We start from the raw sequence: 19,475 nt of genomic DNA on the forward strand, positions 1-19,475 counted from the left end.
TTGAGTTTAGATGTTTAGAATCACTAATATCTTATTATCAAACATGTTGACAGCAAAATAGAAAACTTCCTAATAGTTTAAAAGATGCAGGGTGCAGCAACTTTAAAAAATAGTATTTAAGGACTCTAAATCCAGCCTTATATAGAAATAATATAAAAAATATCATACTAAATATTATTTACTTGAATTACTAAAATCCTAGATAAATTTAAGGAACTATGAACTTAATATGAAGCTATGACCATTTTTTAAATTTAATTTCCAAAATAGATATACATAACACAAGTCTTCATTTGCAAGCAGAGCGTATAATTGAAGCGACATCTAAAATATAGAATAAGAAAAATTGTTAAAAATAAACAAAAATTTATAAGAAAACATTTCAATTCTCACCTAAAAATATATAATTTACAAAACAAAATCTTCATTTTTTTTTAAACAAAATTAAAATACTTCCTTATACTAAAAATCAAATTTTCAGAAAAAAGACAATCTTTTAAAGGAAAAAAGACATACTATCAAAAGTTATCTTTTCACTTATGTTTTTGGATTTTATGTGAGCTTCCTGATTAGCAATAAGAACATTTTCATTATTTACTATCCATTTATATTCCTTAACCAGATCTGAAAACTCTGTTTCTAAAGAAATAATATTAGATTAAATATTAGATGAAGTTAATTAAAATTAGAAAAATCTTTAAAGATTAAAAGTGAGAATTTTTAAAATGTAAAAGCACATTAGATCATAGAAAAAGTAAAAATTAAATACATTTTCTACATGAAAAATTCTTTAAAAAAGTGAATATTTTACCTGTGGGAAAACCAAGTAACTGTATTAGCAGTTCTTTAGATATACTTTCATAAGTTATCTGAAGAACTGATACGATGACTAAATAAAGTCCAATGAAACTATTGTTAACAGTTAAAAATACAACAACTTATGCAAATAAACTGTTTTTCTTTTTAATAAATCTTTTAGTTGCCATTGGCAGAATGAGAAATTTTCTAGGCTGCCACTTTAAAGTCGAATATTGATTTTTTGTAGCTTCTTATTTATACAGAAAAATGTACTTATATGTAGAAAACTACATTTAAACCCTGATTGACAGCAAACCACTAGATAACTGGGCTGGTAATAACAAAAACTGATGTTTTTGAAAAATTTGAAGAAAATAAGGTAGAAAAATTGTTACCAGAAGTAGATATTGCATAAAATTCTTTATAGAATATTTGTAATCATTATTTTAAAAAAGTCTTTAGATTAAATTTATCAAGTTTATATTGAAAAATTGCTCTAAATATCTTATATTGGCCTCAGGATTTTCAGGTTGGCAACGTAATTGAATATTTTGATGGAATTTTTAAAAATATCATATTAAAATTTCTAATGGCAACCTAGTGTTAAAAAAAATTCAGAATTCAAAAAAATTAAACAAAATGATAATAATTGTAAAAATTACAATCATACAACTACGAATAGATTCTCGGAAACCAGTAATGCCTTCTATTAAGTCATCACAGTCTTTTAATTCTTGCTAAAATAAAAGAATATTATAATTTTACTTTTCAATGGAATTCTTTTCTCACAAATAACATAAAGATTGATTACAAAATAACTTGCTGAAAAACAATTGTTAGTATTGATTAAGTGCACCATTAAATGATTTAGTAAACAATATTTACTAACTTATGGCGTATGGTTTAAGGCATATACCTTGATTAGGTATCTTACAAGAGTGTAGAAATAGAAAATAAATAATAAGTTTACAACTTTTATACAAATAAAAGGGCATTAAAAAAAAAATCAGCTATTAATTTGAATTAATTAAACTTTAAATTAGCTGAAACAAAAACTTTATAAACTTAAAATGTGATTACAAAATTAAAACCTGAAAACGTTGTTTAATATAAAGAAATTCGTCACATCATTTCTTTGCCATTTATAAACATTTTTTTTACTTTAACCCTTAATTATTTACAGGGATCTCATGGACCACTTTAAAAACAATATCAATTAAGAGGGTGTTTTTAATGATTTTAAAGTGTTAGTGGTTTACTAGACCACACACAGGTAGCTAAGAGTTAAATTGGTCAACAAAAAACAGCAATAAGATAATAAGACCAAAAAAAAAAGAAAAAAGAAAAAAGAAAAATCATACCCAAAATTGTTGAAACTCACATGTTTCAAGCAAATTTGATAACTCGATAACTTTGTTTACATTTTCAAAAGATTGCTTTTATTTGGGTTAAAGTGGATAATTGGAATATAGACTTGAATATATCCAAAATGTAATTAAAAAAAAGGTAATTTTTAACTTGTATTTAAAAAGCAAGTAAAAAAATAAATCAAAATAGAAAAGATACATGCTGCTCAATAATAAGACATTTACATAAAACAAAATCTGTGTGTGGAAGATTCATGAGAGCTTTCAACAAAATTTGGCATGTCACAGTTTCTTTAAACTCATTTGGATTGAACTGATATCTATTTTGTTTAAAACTGCTATTAGATTTTTTTCACAAATTAAATCAAAATGTATAGTGATCAGTTGATGTATATCTTGAACAAAAATAACCTATTTGTAAACTTACAACTTCAAGACAGCAAGATTAGCATCTAAATTGTATGTTTGCTCAAAAGCCTGTAACAAATAAGTTAAGGAACAGTTATACTTATCATGTTTTTTTTAGTTATTTACATATTAAACTTGTGCTTTATCAAAATATTAAACTTCAGATGTTATAAAATATAATATTTGAATGAGAATTAAAAGTAAAAAATATATTAAAATTCTAGTTTATAAAGCATAATATAAAAATGCTCAAAAAAAATAAATAAAAATAAAAATATAAATTTTCTGTAGCAGAATTTCAATATTAACCTGCATTTGCACATAATGTTCTAATGTTGGAAGATTCTCTGGATTGTATCTAAAAAAATAACCTATAAAAATCAATTTTTGTAGTTTATGATTATGTAGTTTATATTTAGACAATTATTTAGATACATCTCAAGCATAATACATAGAACCAGACAAGTACAAAACTATAAGTACAATAAAAAACATTAAGCTTTATAAACAAACTATTAAGTTAAAAAATCATTATCTCATATTCAACAAGATACTAGTTCATTTTTTAAATCTAAAATTAGGAAGGAATACATGTTTTTATATCCTTACCAATCAACTTGACCAGTTTCTGTTCAGACTACCAACTCTGGCTCTTTATACATTTTATTTTCAACTTTTTAAATTTTATTTAAATGGTATATAGCATTATATTAATTTATAAAAAGATAAAATTTTGCAAGCAAGTTTTAAAAAATGGCCAGTTCTCAATTATCGCTAACTCAATTCCATCATTAATTCATTTAATGATATCTAGAACTGCACTTAGGAAATGAAAATCAATAATTGCTTAAAGCATTCTTTTATGATTAAATTCAACTCAATTTGCATATTTGGTTAAAACTCAGAACAATGTATAGACTGAGTAAAAACTTTTGAGATTTTTAATTATCCTAAATGCAAAATAAAGAGTCACTATGGTCAGAAAAAATAAAGAGTCACTATAGTCAGAAAATTTATTATTATTACATTTAAAATGATTATCAGAAAAATGTTTTTTTATAAAAAATAAAAGATTGAACCATTGCTTTGAACAGAAATGATTGCATATACTTTTTTTTTAAGGCTATAAAAACTTCTTTCCTTTCAATTGAGGTTTATAAAATAAGAGAACCAAAATATAAATGAAAAAGTGATTGAGTCTGCTCCTCAAAAAAATCATACTAATCTACTTTTAAAATCAATATTTGGTACCAAGTCCATGGACAAAATATAAAAGTGACAACTAACCTTTTTAATGTGTTTAAAAAGTATTCTCATGAACTGACATCAAGAAAAAAACAGAGATCAAAGAAAAAATTAAGCAATGCTTTATTTTTACCTACTTATATAGATTTTTATATAGATTTTTATATGGACACCTGTATCTGTATTGTCATACAGATTATTATGATCATATCAGTTATATGCTTATCATATTGACACCTGGCTGTCTAGAAATCATGTTTCAATATCACTGACCTTTTAATCAGTAACTAAAAGTGTATTTGGCAATTATTTTAGCATACTAGAATTTAAATTTTTACTTTTTATTTTGATATATATGAATTTTTAATGAAAATAAGTCTTCACTATGATTCATTTATTAAGGAAAATGTTACACGATAATAATTACACTAAAATTGCACTTTTATTAAAAGTTTAATGATGAAGAAAGATTGGTTGAAGATTAGAAATTCAGTACTATTCAAAAACTAATTATAAAATGCATCACTTAAGTACCGATCTATTCCTTTTAAGAGTGCAGCGACACTGTCTTCTTTCATTGAGTCAGCCATCTTTTATGTAAATGTGCAGTACGAGAACATTTTTATAGCTATAAGTAGAGTCGATTTATTTTGTGCATTCGGCGTATTAGTTTTGGAACTTTTAATTAAAATTTTAAATAGGGTAAAAGAATAATTTACATCGAACTTTGAAATAAATCCAAACGTGAAGAGAGTTTTTTCATGGAAAGCTGCGAAAATAGTTTACAAAACTAACTTATCAAAACCTAAATAAAACATAGCTGTCTGCTATTGCTCTGGAGCTAATGGTTCCGGCTAAAAACCCATTTTTAAAAAAACCTTTACTCGGATGGAAGATATGATTCTGGAATAGACAATGTTTATTTTTTATTCATTCTAGTAATATAAATAATAGTAAATAAGTAAGCAGAGAAAGAGAATTCCAAAATAAACGATTGAAGTTGCAAACGAAATTCTCGAACAATGTGAAAATGAAAACGACTTGAGCAAGTCTTAAATATCATCCAAATGCAGAAATATTTTGTTAGAACGTTTTTTTAATAGTGTAGTAACAACCTGGAGGGTGAGAATTAACATTTACAAAAGTTTAAGCATTTTTTGTATTAAAGGATCACCCAACTTGTTAAATATTCGAAACCACAGGTATCTAATAGACAGTGTTACTTTTATATAAGATCAAAAAAGCTTGTTGAGTTCATAGGAGATATTGGTCTCCGGCCGAAATGTAATTTCAAGCAATCTCCTTAACGATTAGTTCCAGTTTTTGCGTACTCATAAAAGCAATAAAACATCAAGTTTCTCTACATTCACTAATTAGGTGCTCTTCAATTAGATTAATTGCTTTAAGATACTTTTTAGTTATTAGATATTCTCAATTAAATGTTCTCCAGCTAGACATCAACAAAAGCGATTTAGTGATATGAAATAAGATGAAGTTTTTCCCGAATGTTGATATAAAAGAGTTTTAAATAACATCAAGGTTTTAAAACTTCTAAACTGAGACGAATATATTTTTATAAAAATTATTAGCCTATTAAGGACAATGCTCATGAATTACCTCAGTCTTTATATCAGTACCGTGGAAATCCAATTCTTTCGAAATTTACTTTTTAATGATTCTAACATAACTTTTTGTGATTTTGCGAATAGTATATAATTGCTTCTTTTTAATAATAACGGAGATAAAAACTTTGAAGATGGACTTTGAGTAAGAAAAAAATGTGAAAAAACTTTTATTTGCTTTCCTGCAAAAAGTAATAATGAGACTTAGCGTTACACACCCCCGGGTTACTGATATAAGTTAAAGTGTTGCTGAAGTGAACCAAGTAACAGAATTTAGTTTTTAGAATTTAGTAAAAGTTTTCCCGTAATTTTTCTTAGTTGATTTTTTTGGGTAAAATTGCGGATTCTAATTAACACTTATAAAATTATAGTTAACAAAAGAAAAATGGCGCATTTAAATGCGAGAAACATTAGTATGATGTTTTCCATCAAGAACTTGTCTCAGAAATATGATATTAGTTTCTTCCCAACGAAGAAAGAAAAATGATAATTAGTAATAAGAGCTAACGGAAGTAACAAAAATCTTTTCAATGGATTTAAATGGAAATTGAGATAGTTAAAAGAGCGAAAAAAAAAACTGGAAAAATAGTTTTCAAAGAAATGTAAAATTTGAAACGATGGATATGAAATATGTTTTTTAAAAGTGAGCTTTTTTAAATGTTGTTATTTGTCTTAAGGAAGTTAACGTTTTTTGTTATCAAACAAACTATTGTTCAAATCAACAATACAGAATGTTTAAAATAATATTTATTCAATAGGATTTTAGGAATATATTGAAATGCATTTAGTTGAATATTTCTAATTCTTTTAAGCGGGATTTCCTCGGCTATCGGGAAATAGCCGATGAAATATATGTAAACAGATGAACAGTTAACAAAAATGGTAAAAATCGTAAAATAAATTTTGATATTTTCAATAAAAAATTCAGGCTAATTCAAACAACAATGCCTATGGAATGACCAAACTAAAAACGGAGCATAAGAGACAAAGCACACACAAGATATGCAGAATTGTTAGCTTTAAAAAACCGGTGAAAAACAACAGTGTACGAGTAAAAGGCATCAACTTTAAACAACTCATGCTTCACATAGAAGAATATTCCCAAAGTCTTTACGTAAGCAACGCGTATTGTTTATCATACGTGTAAGATTTGCACCTCTTAAATATGCCTTAGTTGCACAGTAAAAAATTTATCTTGAAAATAAACGATCAAAATCTTCTACTAGAATGTTGATAAATGTTTTCTTAAGTATCTTTTTTTTTCTCGTTTCGATATTTGTTTGTGCAAAAAATATTTCAATTTATTTTTGTGGTAATTTATATTGATTGTTTTGAGGACAAATGTAGTTTGTAAAAAAAAATAAAATATGAAGAAAAACGAGTAACAATTTTCAAAACCTTTTGAAAAATATATCAAAGTATTTTGTGTTTTGTGTTATAACTAATAGTAGATAAGATAAATGAGGGTAACTTGACATATTTTTGAAAAAGTTATCGAACAAAAAAAAAAGAGTCAAAAAATAAATCATTATGTTGGTTTCTTTCTATGATCAAAACTTCTGATTGCATTTACCATTTCTAGATTGTTTAAAGCAATAATTTCTAGATTGTTTAAAGCAATAATTTCTAGATTGTTTAAAGCAATAATTTCTAGATTGTTTAAAGCAATAATTTCTAGATTGTTTAAAGCAATAATTAGCCACGCTACACATAGTTATTTATATACCATTTCTAGATTGTTTAAAGCAATAATTAGCCACACTACACGTAGTTATACAAACCTATTCAATATGTCAATGTTCCCCACGACATTGGGAAGCACTGGCATCCAACTTTGTGTAGTTGTGTCAATGTGAGAGATCATACAAAATAGCAATGATTTGCTACTAAAAATTACTTTTAATTTTTCTGGTATCACGTTTGGTAAGGCTGATGGCAAAAAAATCTTAATGTGTTTTGTGAGTTACATAACCAAAAGTGCTAAAGTTATCCCAGTTTACCTTATCATTTGTGGACATATTAAAACTGTACTCTACAACCTCAGGTTACTGGTAATAAGAGTATAATAAAATATTGATTTCATGAAAATATAGATATACTACATTTGTCCTCTATACAGTCGATATTAAAGTTATCTTGATCAGGGTAAACATATGAAAAATACTTTCTATCTAAGTATAGGAGATAAAAATAATCAAACATTGCAAAGCTTTAAAAAGTTTCATAATAAATATGTATCTTGTTTTGAAATCTATATGAGAATAAGAAAAATCTTTTTCTTTGACTTTCCAAAACATTTTTAGTAAAGTATAATTTTACTAAATTGTATTGCCGTTGATTTATAATTATGCTTGCCTCTATATTATAGTTATTTTCAAGTTCTCTAGTCTCAAGTCATTTGTAAAAATAGGTTTCACAGTGCCGTTGGAACGGAAGAAGAGTAGATGTCTGTACGTCCCCAGTTTTGTGTCTCACAATGGTTTTCAGCGATGCTAATGAGTCTTCGTTTTTAATCATCTTGCAAATTAAGTCATTACAAATTTCTTTCTTACCGAAAAACATGCGAATGTTTCAGAGTTTGGTCCAGTTTGATTTTAGAAAGCACTTGTACTCATTTCCTGTTTGGTGTTTTAAGTGTAAATGGGAGCCCTGTCCGTACAGTTTGTACGTTTTAGAAGTCCTTATGTCCCTAATTTATGTCTTTCCGACGGCCTTTGTTTCTGTTTCGAAAGTAGTATAAAATTGAAGTCATAGTGTAGTGATAGTATTATGACAGTGCTCACCCTTTTTTTGTACGAGCTTGATGCGATTAAGCTTGAAATAACTCTACGAAGAAGTAACACCATTAGCAACTTAACTTTTTTACAGTCTGTAAAACACGCTCGACTTTCAAAGGACTGCAATCGGTAGGTTGTATGCAAATGTTAGGTCTACTGATAATATTCAAGAAAGGTTTCAATATTTAATTATTTGTTACTTTTGGTTAAAGTCGAGTAAACTTTTTAAATTGATTTGTTGATTTGAAAATGTGAATGTCAAATTGTAGGATATCTATCTGGTACTTACACAATATATTAGCTCAGCTAGACTTGATACAGGTCTAGGCTTTAAATAACGTATTCATCATAAATTATATATAGCAAATGTTTGTTTAACTAAAATAGGGTTAGCAGCTGTCTAGCTAAGTAATTTAGTTTTTGTATCGATTAAAATCTTTAATACATGGTAATGCACCTAGTACATGAAGATTATAGAAGGAAATATGGAAGTATGGAAGTATTTATTTTTTTAAGTTGGTGCCCTGCTTAAGAGATAGTTCAATAAAGTTTTTAATTAATAGGTTTTAAGTGGAATAATTTACATTTTATGCTATGTCAGTTATTGCTATCAAAACCATATAGCTAACTGGAGCTGTCTGCTTTTTCTCAGTTTTATAATACTTGTTCTACTTAATGCTATACAGCAACTTGCAATCTGTACTTAATGTTTATAGCATTTTAAGTTTGTTAATAAAATGTAGTTTAAAGAATAAAGTACATATAAATTTATTTTCTTCATTATTTGATGAGAAAGTATATATAAGATAATAACTTATGCGTACATTAGTTGTATTTTTTATTAAAATTTTTTTTTTTTTTCATTTTTGGATATTAGGCATTACAATTGATTTCCTTTGAATTTTTATTTGTTTTTTTTGTTGTTTTTTTTAGAAATTTGATAAAAAAGATAAGCTAGATGGTAAGTTTACTTTAGTAAATGTTTATATTTTAAAAAAGTGTATATATTATAACAATTATTTATTTACGTAAGAAAAGGTACCAAAATTAATTCCACTTTAATGATTTAAATGAAATAACTTTTAAATGGCAATATGAAGTAAGACATTAAACACTTTGCCAAAAACATAATAGAAAATTTAATGGAGGAAAAAGACCCCTCTTGAAGTCACATAATTAATTGTTTTGCATTAGCAGCTGTTCATTGTAGTTATCTTTCATTTTGTATAATTGATGTGGATTCCTTAACAATTCAACTTTTAAATAACTTTAAAATTTTCTATTTAAAAAACATGAAAGACTTATTTTTAGTTTTTTATTTGAAAAGTATATTGGTTTCCTAGTTTAAAAAGTCAATAAACAATTGTCAATAAACAATTGTCAATATATTTTATATTAATTTGTTATTTTTTCTATTTTTTGGAAGTTGCTAAAGGTGTGCTAAATGTTATAATTTAACTTTCAAGAATATCTTATTTGGTTTTAAAGGTTGGAAGTTCTTCTTGATTCTGCATTCTAGATTTTATGAACACATCCCTCTTTTCTTGGTCTGGAGTATTACAGGTGCCTTTGTAACACTCTTTATGTCACATTTTATTGCTTGGATGTGAATGGTTTACCTTGGAACTTGGAATAAATTTACTATAAGCATAGTGATCTCAGCTTTAGTTAATTTACATAAAAATACAAATTAATGATAGTCTTTAACATTCCAATGAATTAGGTCCTGAGTCCCAGTAGCATCTAGGTTTATCTTTGGGAATACTTTGCTGAACAGTAACCTCCTCTAACTGTTGTCTAGCACAGATCACTTTTCAATTTTCTAGACAAAAGTGAGATGAAGACACATTAATTTTAGCTGTACAAGGCCCCAGTCCTGATGCATGATGTGATAATATTCTTGTTTGGGAGGATCTTTATGATCATAGTTTAGCCAAAATGTGTCTTGATCTTTCCTTCAGTAAGTGTTAGAAACAGTGAGGAATATCTAAGATTTACTGGATCACTATTTATATATCCATAACTGATGTAGGAATCAGTAGAGTTGGTGGCAATCCTTCTAGTAGGGGTTTAAAATAATTTGCATATCATATACTCAAGATTCTTGTACATAAAACCAGTGAAACTATCTCAATTAAATGTCTAAGTTTAGTTTTATTTCTCTGTTTCATTTAAGATGCCTAATGACATTTGTGCATATTTTCTCACAGCATGTATAACCACTTACCAATCAAAAAAAAAATGTTGGCTTTAATAATTTCCTATTACTATTATACATGGTTCAATAGAGTTGCTCTTCTCAAGCACTTCAAAAAGTGCTACAACCTTCTTTTCTGCAGGTTTTTCAGAATGAAGTTTGCAAGGTAATATGTTTGACCTAAAGTATTAGTTTGTTTACATTTTTAAGTAAAATTATTTTCAAATAAGTTTTTTAACCTGGTGTTTTCTTCATTTCTCCTTTCCTCTTTTTCTTTTTGTTTTAACTTTTTACTGAATTGGCTTTCTTTTTTCTCTGTCTCTGTTTATGAAGCCAAATCGGAACTAGAGCTGGTACATTTTATAATTAGGACATACACAGTAAACATAAGCACATTTTTTTCAGATTTTTTAAATCTTTGCAAAATAATTTCTTCTCTGTGCAAACATAGATTTGATGAGTTCATATAGTGATATCCATGAAACAATCAATATCATTATTAGCCTTATTGGTTGTATTTTGGGATGGTTTTGAGTTTTTCACAAACTTAGATTTTTCCAGAATCTCTCTATTCTTTCCACTAAAGATGAAACTTCCAAATCATAAAACTACAATGAATAGAGAGCAATAATTTGTTTGTTGTTTAACATATGTCTTAAAAAAGTATATATATATATATATATATATATATATATATATATATATATATATATATATATATATATATATATATATATATATATATATATATATATATAAAGTAATATTAAAAAAAACCTTTAAAAAGTTCCCATTCTAACAAAAGATCTTTTGGTGAACACCTTGACAAGATACTTTTTTCTTTACAAACAAAATCAGACAGTTTAGTCCCCAATTGACTGTTTTTCCCCCCTGATTTTTCAAATACTGTATATACAGGTGCATAAGTTGAGGCTTTAAGCCATTTAGAATAGCTCAAAAATGTTCCTTAAGAATTTAAGATGAAAATCTTTATCTTTGGAAAATATTCCTTGACTTTATATATAAACTAAAAGTTATTAGAAATATATACATAAAACCATCTCTTTCACCAATTTAAATTGGAAAATACAAATGATTCTTAAATAGGTTTGAGCTTAAAACTAATAGAATGTATAGATACTTTATAAACAAAGTTAGAATATCCATCACAAAGTTAAAATACCCAAATGATCGATACATAATCAATATTCCCAAGTAACTTTTTTGAAATCAGTTAATTATATTTAAAAGTTTAATTGTACTACTGAAATTTTTAAAATAAAAAATATGATGTTTTATTTGAAGCATCTGTAAGCAGTCAGTTAATTATGGCAAGTTCAGTAGCTGAAGACAAGTTAGCAGAGTCAATTAAAGACCTAAGAGTTGATACTGTAAAAAATGAAAAGGAGAGTATTAATTCAGATGATGAAACATGGAATGAACTGAAACTAGTTGGAGTACCTCTTGAAATTAAAAGTGTACCAGTAGTGGAAGTTGAAGAGTATGTAAATCATGAGAAACACAGGAAAGAGATAAATGACGTTCATTCTTTAAGCAATCAAAAAAGTTCTATACAAGAATCTGATGATGATAGAGAATCTGAAGATGAAGATGAGAGTTCTGAGCCTAATAGGCTTCGAAAGCGTTTTGAGGTAAATTTAGTTCTGTTTATTACTTAACTTTTTTGTCAAACAGGCTTTCAGCTAAGCAAGAATTTTTTTTTTTTTTTTAATATACTTAATATAATTATTTAATCCAAACTTACAGAATCGATGATTTAAACTTCTATTTTACAATGTATGTTTGTGCGGAAATTTATTTTGCAGTCATCTACTGCTTTAATTTAACAGAGTCCTTTAAAGTTCTAGTTAAGCAATCTTTTTTTTTTTTTTTAAGGATGATGATGTAGAAAGTATACAAGAGGAAGATGATTTTGTTTCAGGTAAGTTGATAAGAAGAATCATTTTTTAGATAAATTTACCATTTTATATATTATTTAAAAAGTAGAGTTAATAATTATCAAGCACTAGGTCACTTCATGTTAACTCACACAGTAAAATTAACCCTCCTCCAAATATCTTCATTTTTTTTTTTTTTTTTTTTTTTGCCGCAAAGGAGAATCATATCAATACTAACTTTTTTTTTGTTGCAACTTTTTTGTTTCAACTATTTAAGATATTGTGAGGCATTAAAACTTTCACCAATTTGTTAGTATTATAGTTTTCAGCAGGGGTACTATGGAAAAAAGCTATGCTTAAACAGAAAAACAGAAATTGACTACATGGGCTTATATGGGCATCATTTTTTTAAAACATGGAATAAGAATTGGTGAGCAGCTGTAGGTGTGAATGAGTATATGCTTGTATCAAGATTACTGGTCTGAAACGTAAATACCAAAAATGTTGTCATTCTTTACAAGGTGCACTAATTGACCGATTGATAAACTAATATAGTTTAAATTAAAAAATGCACATACAGTACAATGAATTTGTTCCTTCTTGAGACTCAATCGCAGTCTCCAGGCCTAAACCTTTTTTAGGTGTGCTGGATGTAGTCAAACTTGATTGTCACCAAAGTTAGCTTATGTTCAGGGAATAACATAAGTTAAAATTCAATCATTTAATGATTTAAAGATGGAGAATTAGATTGATCATTAGCAGTTCATGACTGTCACTGATTACAAATGCTAAAATTTTCAATACTATAGAATCATTTTATAGTATCATTTTATAGTATCATTTTATAGTATTATTATTATCTTTTTAAATGACAATTAAAATTTATCTGCATTACCATTAATTGTTCTTGGCATGTTTTTTGTTGTAGTTAGTTCTGATGAAGAATCTGGAGATGAGAGTAGTAATGAAAATTTACAAAGGAGACAGACAGAAAGTGCTATCTCAGAGCAGGTACTTTTTATAAATTTGTTTCTGCAGGCTGTTTCAGGAAGCGTGTGCGATTGTACGCCTTGTTTGTCCACACACATAGTATTTGTTTTAGAAAAAATGACCGCGTTATTATATTATGACTGTTTTAATAATTAGGGGCAAAATAAAGTTTAACGAAAATAACGTAAAAAAAGTAACTAAAAAAAGGAAACAAAATCTGTACTGTATTTGTAATAGAATATTTAAATAAAATAACAAAGTTAAAAATGTAATTAAAAAAAAATTATAACTATTTCACTAACTTATTTTGTTTCCTTTTTTTTGTACAGTTTTCTTTGTAGATAAGTTGAGCTTTTTGCCGTGAATTATATTTATATTAAGACTGTCAAACGGCTGCGGTCATTTTATCTAAAATTATTATTATATGTGTGGACAAACAGGGCGTGCGATCGCATGCACTTCCTGAAACAGCCTGTTTCTGTATCCATAGGAATTAGTTTTGTTGTTTTATTTTTTTTTTTTTTTTATTTTTTATGGCAATTTTTTATAGCAGAGATAGTATGTGGTAAATGTTGAAATTTTTATATTTGCTTTCTAAAACTAAAAAGATTAATTGTTTGCAATATATTTTATGCATAAAAAATTTTGTCGCAGATGTAATAATCTTTTCATTATATTTGGTCATGTTTGTAAAATAACTCATAGTTTATGGGGATTTATAATAAATATCTTAAATTGGAATTTCTTTGTTCAGCACAAATTTTTTTAACAAATTATGAAAGATAACGTTTAATAAAATTAATTTGATATTAAAAAGTAACTTGGTAAACTTAAAATAAAAAATCTACCCTCAAATGCTGCATCTTATAAAATGCAGCATTTGTGTAGTGCAATTTTGTTCTAATCTTTCTGTGTTCTGTTAATCCACTTTTCAACAATTTTCTAATCACATAGAATATCATTTATATGGTTTTTTGCATAGGTATCAGAAGATGTAACTGAGGGTGAGAACGATGGAAAAGCACCAACATTTGTTCCTAGAAGAACAGGATTTTGGGATCATGATGATAGATTTGCTGATATTAATGTAGAAGCTTCCAGGTTTTCTTTTAATTATTTTTTTTATAAAATAATTAATGTTTTAAAAAAATTCTGGAGGGCAAAAGAGGTCTAATGTTTCTTGAGGTCTTACTTGACCTGTTTATAACACAACCTATTAAGTAAATGATGCTATACCAAAATGTAATATATTGTTTTACTATGAAAGCAGTTGTTATTCTGCGTTTTGTCTAATAAAAATGTTTTTTATGATCAAATAAATAAAATTCAGCAAATGCAAACTAATATGTTTCAGGTAAAAGATAAGAAATTTAGTTTTTCAGAATTAAAATTTTAATATAAATACAGTTTTAAAAATCAGAAAGAACAGCAGTTGAAAACTAAAAAGAATAAAAAGTGCTCACCTATATCCAGTTCCATAAGTGCTTGCATTACATCTATAAGTACATCTATTTATGTATGCATTTTTTGTGTATGTGTAAGTATGCATGTGTGTGTGTGTGTGTGTGTGTGTGTGTGTGTGTGTGTGTGTGTGTGTGTGTGTGTGTGTGTGTGTGTGTGTGTGTGTGTGTGTGTGTGTGTGTGTGTGTGTGTGTGTGTGTGTGTGTGTGTGTGTGTGTGTGTGTGTGTGTGTGTGTGTGTGTGTGTGTGTGTGTGTGTAATATATTTTATATAAGTTATCACATATTATGCTTCATTTTTAAAGAAATTTTTATAGGAAACCTAAATTTAAAAGTAATCCAAAGAAGCTATGGGACAAAAGTGAAGTTGATAGATGGCAGCATGACAAATATGTGGAGTCTGATCAATGTCCTAAAGAAAAATGGGAAATAGAGGTAATTAGAGTAAAGTAATTATACTTGTCATTTAGTTTAAGAATGTTAATTTATATTTGTTAAAACATTTTACAAAAAGACTTGATGTAAGACCAGTTAGAAACTTTAAGTTTATTATCAAACTATGCTAAAATTGTTTTTTATAATAGCACAAATAATCTATATATTGTGATTTTTACAGCAACATGCACATGATCAAGTAAGAAACAAAACAAAAAATGAACCGAGAGAGAAGAGACAGTTGGGTGATTTTTTAAATAACAACAATCAAAATAGAAAAGTAAATGGTTATAAAAATGTTGTAAATGATGAGAATAAAACAAAGAAAAATCAAAAAAGTCAAAATTATAGAAGAAGTAATGAGGATGGAAAGGAATGGATTAGTTCAAATGAACATGAAAATCCTAGATTTTATAGTAACAAACGAGGACCCAAAAATTATGATTCAGAGTTAGGAGTAAAGATAAATCCAATAAAAACTCGTAACTCTGATAACGCAAAATCCAAAAATGAAATTAAAAACACAGCTGAACAAAAAAATATTTCCCAAGATAAAGTTCCTGTTAACAAAGATAAAACACCTGTTTACAAAGATAAAACACCTGTTTACAAAGGCAAAAGAGATTCTGATGGAAATGAATCAAAAAATATTATTGGTGGAGCTACTCAGGATAACTAGTATGTTTTATTTAAAAAGTTTTAAATACATTTTATATGTTTTTGGCTCCACCTAAATTATCGTCTTTTTTTTCCCCTTCATTTAACTTATGCAAATACCTTATTAAAAATACATTACATATGATTTTCATCTGTATGAACATTTGCTTTTACAAGTTCTCTTTGATTCTTTCTTCTTAATCTTATTTAATTTTTAAACTGAGCTTCTTTAGGAATATTGTAATAGAAGTGTTCAAAATCTGGGTTTTATCAATTTGTCTGTTGTAAAAATTATATAATCATGCATAAAAATTTATATCTTTAGTCTTAGGTGTTTTATTGAAACAGTGGAAGCCAAAAATGTTCATTTTGTGTTTGAAACTTTTTTGATTATATTAACATTTGTTATTAGTACTGAAAAACATTTCATTTAAACATTTTGTCATCTGCACTTAACACTGTACGGTAAAGTAAAACGTTTATCTTTTTCTGATTAGCTCTTCTCAAAAAAAAGGTGAAAAAGGTCGAGGCCGCAGTATCACTGAATTTTCTGATAGTCGTCATAAACGCATAGATGAGTTACCACCACGTCTGCAAGAGAAGGCTCGAGAAAAAGCAGACCAACATCGAGAGAAAAAAATTAAGCAATCTCAAAGTGAAGAAGATGAAGTTGAAGTAAATGAAGAAATCCTTCAAGAAGATATTGCTGGTCCTGATGATGGAGGTATTCCTCTTACTTTTTTCCCCTCTCATGTTTTTTTTTTATATATATATAAATAGATATTGAACATTTTCTTCCTTTCTACATTTACATTTTTCTGAATAAAGCATTTTTGTAGATGTAAATGTTCTGACATGTTGCTATCTTTTACAAATATTATGTCATTTTTGAAATTACGGGTTTCAGTGCCTCGAGATAAGCCAAAGCGATACAGTTCTCAAAGACAAAAAACTGGTACTTCATTGATGGATATACCAGCTGAAATAAATGAGATAATGGATCCTGCAACTCAGTATCAACATTTAGGTAATTATAACAATATTTTGTATAACTAGGTCTTGTAACAGCTGATGGCAATTTAGAAATTTTGATGCATTAAAAAATACTAAGAGTTGTATTTTTGTTTAGTATATATGCAACAAGCCATGTATGCTTCTCAACTGGCTGCTATGCAACAACAATCTCACAACCAAGGTAGTTTGGAGTTTTAAGTTTTTTCTTTTTTATGCTAATATTTTATTTAAATATATTTTTATTTATTAAATTTTTGTTTATTTTAATTGTTGAAAAATGAAAATGAGCCACAGTAAAGAAGCAATATATTTTCAGAATTGTGAACTACCAGGATATCTGCTTTCACATTAATATAATTACTAATGTCAGCCATACGATGAAGTGAATCTTTTTTTTTTTTTTTTTTTTTTTAATAAAAAATACATGTTGTGCCAAATTATGACTTTTTCGTTCCTTTCGCATTTTTTGATCGATTATATTTTTTATATAAAAGTTTTCACCATCTGCTAAGTTTACTTTTGCAGTTGTTTGTGGTTAGAGCACTTTTCATAATTCTGTCTATAACATTAGAAATGCCAAAAACAGGTTCAGAATCATTTTGTGTGGAGTGTTTGGTTCATTTAATTCATTTGAAGGTTGTCCTTCCAAGAAACTCTGATGTTGTGAAATACTATTTTTGGTCTAGGGAGTTGATATATGTGTCTGAAAACATGAAATCACTTTGGTGATTGTCAGTGTAAAAATTCAGTAACTAAATGGGAAAGAGATTTTCTAGTTTCTTCCTAATTAAGTGGGTCTTCTTATTCAACAATTTGACCAGTTTATAGACAACACCACTTTTCGAACCTCCTTCCATTTTATTATTTCGCTGTAAGATGATCACAAAAGGCAACTGCACCTACTCGTGGTACTAGTGTACATGTTAAAATACAGAATTGCTTTTTCTTCTCTCTCTCTTGGGGGGATCAAAAGCTTTAAGATGATAATCATTTTCCACTCGCTTCTTTTTATCTGTTATTAGGAATATTTTCCTTTGTTGTCAATTTTTCTTTTGTTTTTAATTGTTAGAGCAGCGTATACTTCAAATGCAGGCACAGCTCCAACACCAGCATCTTCAACAGATCCAACAAAGATCTTCCACTAATATCGGGCCTCCACCTTTAAACATGGCTGTGCCACTTTCAAATATGATCTCTCCTATAATTCCTGGTGCTAGTCATAGTGGACGTAAGTAGTTTTTTTGCTAGATTAGTTTTTTTTTCAAACGCTATGTGTAGCTATGAGAAATGAAAAACCTGTAATAAGTTTTTGTCTACTTTTAAATGATAATTTCGAAATTTTTACTACTTATAAATGTGTATCAAAATATGAATATATTGGATTGTTTATATTCTTTGCAAGTTTACACCGGTGATTTATACACAATGAACCCTGCTCTGTTGCCTGGAAATGAAGACGTGATGGAAAATCCGCAAATCAATCAAATGTTGTTTTCGCAATTAATGGGAATGCAGCAACAGCATGCGGCGGCCGGAGGGTTATTTATACCGCCAACTTCTTCACCTCATATTAGTGATATGGAATCTCATCGCACTCGTTTTAAATAAAATAAAAAAATTGTTTACATCAGAACTTAGACTTGGACTTGCTGCGACCATCTTAATTAAAGTGAAGCTTAGAAGCATATTTGTGTGTTTCTTTATTGTGTTTTACCTAGATTGCTGTCACTAATTTTTGGAAATGTAATCGGTTCCAGTACAGCATCACGATTATCAAAAACGGGTTAATTTACTATGAGCTAAATGAGCTATCGTTAAAAACGGGTTAATTTACTATGAGCTAAATGAGCTATCGTTAAAAACATCTTGGTGATCTTTGTGCATAAGAGTTATCCAATGAACTGAAAATTGCTGTGCTATTGAAATAGACAATAACTTGTCAGACGTCTATTATTTCACGGATTCGGCATATTATTTGAGTTTTCTTATATTTATTTGATAGCCCAGGAGGCTTACGTGTATTCTAAAATTGTTCGTGCTTTTTTTTTTTCATTCCTACATGAGTTTGACTATATTAATTGAAGATCACAAAGGATAAAACAGAACTCTTTTTTTTTTTTTTTTTTTTTTTTGTGGTTTTGAAATTTTTATATTTTGAAAAGAAGTTTAATTCTTAAAAGTACTTCCATAGAATTTCAAAATAATTTCAATATGATGTAAATCTCACTTTGTTATAAAAAAAAAGATAGTGACTCTAGCTTAAATATTACAGATTTTATTACTTGATACTGGAAGAAAGCTCAAAACGAACGTTTTCTCGATTGTTTTGATCACTAAAGTTATGATTTTCGTTCAATTTATTGGCACCACCGACTTTTAAATATTTGCAGTGCCTGCAATTTTTTTTCATTAAGTCAACGTTTCAATTGAAGGACCAATTGACGAAAATAACTTAGATAAACCTAAATTAAAAGAGAAAACTGACTATAAATGAAGGCCTTTAAGTTAAAAACTTTTGCGAAGATTAAACGTCTTGGTTATGAAATTCTACAAATCGTCTGTTGAAAATTACTAATAAGGTTTTGTGTTTAACTAGATAGAAATTTT

General features: G+C 27.6%; 3 protein-coding genes across 7 annotated transcripts in view; 2 read left to right on the forward strand and 1 right to left on the reverse strand.

Annotated features, from left to right (window-relative positions):
- The window catches only part of LOC145185579 (RAC-gamma serine/threonine-protein kinase-like), a 385,494-nt gene that overhangs the window by 348,862 nt on the left and 17,157 nt on the right, over positions 1-19,475 (forward strand). The gene's annotated exons all lie outside the window — the stretch shown is intronic.
- LOC149883759 (eukaryotic translation initiation factor 3 subunit K-like) lies at positions 241-4,504 on the reverse strand. The gene is made up of 9 exons (XM_090099111.1): positions 4,353-4,504; positions 2,883-2,931; positions 2,593-2,642; positions 2,365-2,485; positions 2,160-2,234; positions 1,469-1,535; positions 812-889; positions 517-639; positions 241-324 (listed from the first exon to the last, which is right to left on the reverse strand). Exons 1-9 carry the CDS (start codon positions 4,406-4,408, stop codon positions 290-292), a joined length of 654 nt encoding a protein of 217 aa, XP_089955237.1. The 5' UTR covers positions 4,409-4,504; the 3' UTR covers positions 241-289.
- Positions 6,302-18,973, forward strand: LOC149883760 (uncharacterized). 5 transcript variants are annotated; one of them, XM_090099078.1, is made up of 13 exons: positions 6,302-6,322; positions 9,151-9,178; positions 11,720-12,066; positions 12,311-12,356; positions 13,241-13,323; positions 14,285-14,403; positions 15,080-15,197; positions 15,379-15,875; positions 16,352-16,578; positions 16,762-16,881; positions 16,984-17,049; positions 17,938-18,096; positions 18,271-18,973. In XM_090099078.1, the coding sequence occupies exons 1-13, from the start codon at positions 6,320-6,322 to the stop codon at positions 18,474-18,476; spliced, it is 2,019 nt and encodes a 672-aa protein (XP_089955204.1). In that variant the 5' UTR covers positions 6,302-6,319; the 3' UTR covers positions 18,477-18,973. The 5 variants fall into 5 exon arrangements, with proteins under 5 accessions (XP_089955204.1, XP_089955202.1, XP_089955205.1 ...); XM_090099076.1 differs by having other exon boundaries at positions 6,305-6,554; XM_090099079.1 differs by lacking the exon at positions 6,302-6,322 and adding an exon at positions 7,849-8,346.

This window comes from Hydra viridissima, unplaced genomic scaffold (assembly GCF_058129835.1).
Source record: "Hydra viridissima isolate aposymbiotic clone 2 unplaced genomic scaffold, HvirCarnegie_v1 scaffold_9, whole genome shotgun sequence".
Taxonomy (NCBI): Eukaryota; Metazoa; Cnidaria; class Hydrozoa; order Anthoathecata; family Hydridae; genus Hydra; species Hydra viridissima.

Bases quoted from the DNA above. Each gene is read 5' to 3' on its own strand.
- LOC149883760 (XM_090099076.1), top strand. From the start codon at position 6,396: ATGACCAAACTAAAAACGGAGCATAAGAGACAAAGCACACACAAGATA. The intron at 15,876-16,351 runs GTATGTTTTATT...TTTTCTGATTAG, and splicing joins GGAGCTACTCAGGATAACTA to CTCTTCTCAAAAAAAAGGTG. The intron at 18,097-18,270 runs GTAAGTAGTTTT...ATTCTTTGCAAG, and splicing joins TGGTGCTAGTCATAGTGGAC to TTTACACCGGTGATTTATAC.
- LOC149883759 (XM_090099111.1), bottom strand. From the start codon at position 4,408: ATGGCTGACTCAATGAAAGAAGACAGTGTCGCTGCACTCTTAAAAGGA. The intron at 2,932-4,352 runs GTACTTAAGTGA...TTATTTTTTTAG, and splicing joins CTCTTAAAAGGAATAGATCG to ATACAATCCAGAGAATCTTC. The intron at 2,486-2,592 runs GTAAGTTTACAA...TAAACAAAATAG, and splicing joins AATCTTGCTGTCTTGAAGTT to ATATCAGTTCAATCCAAATG.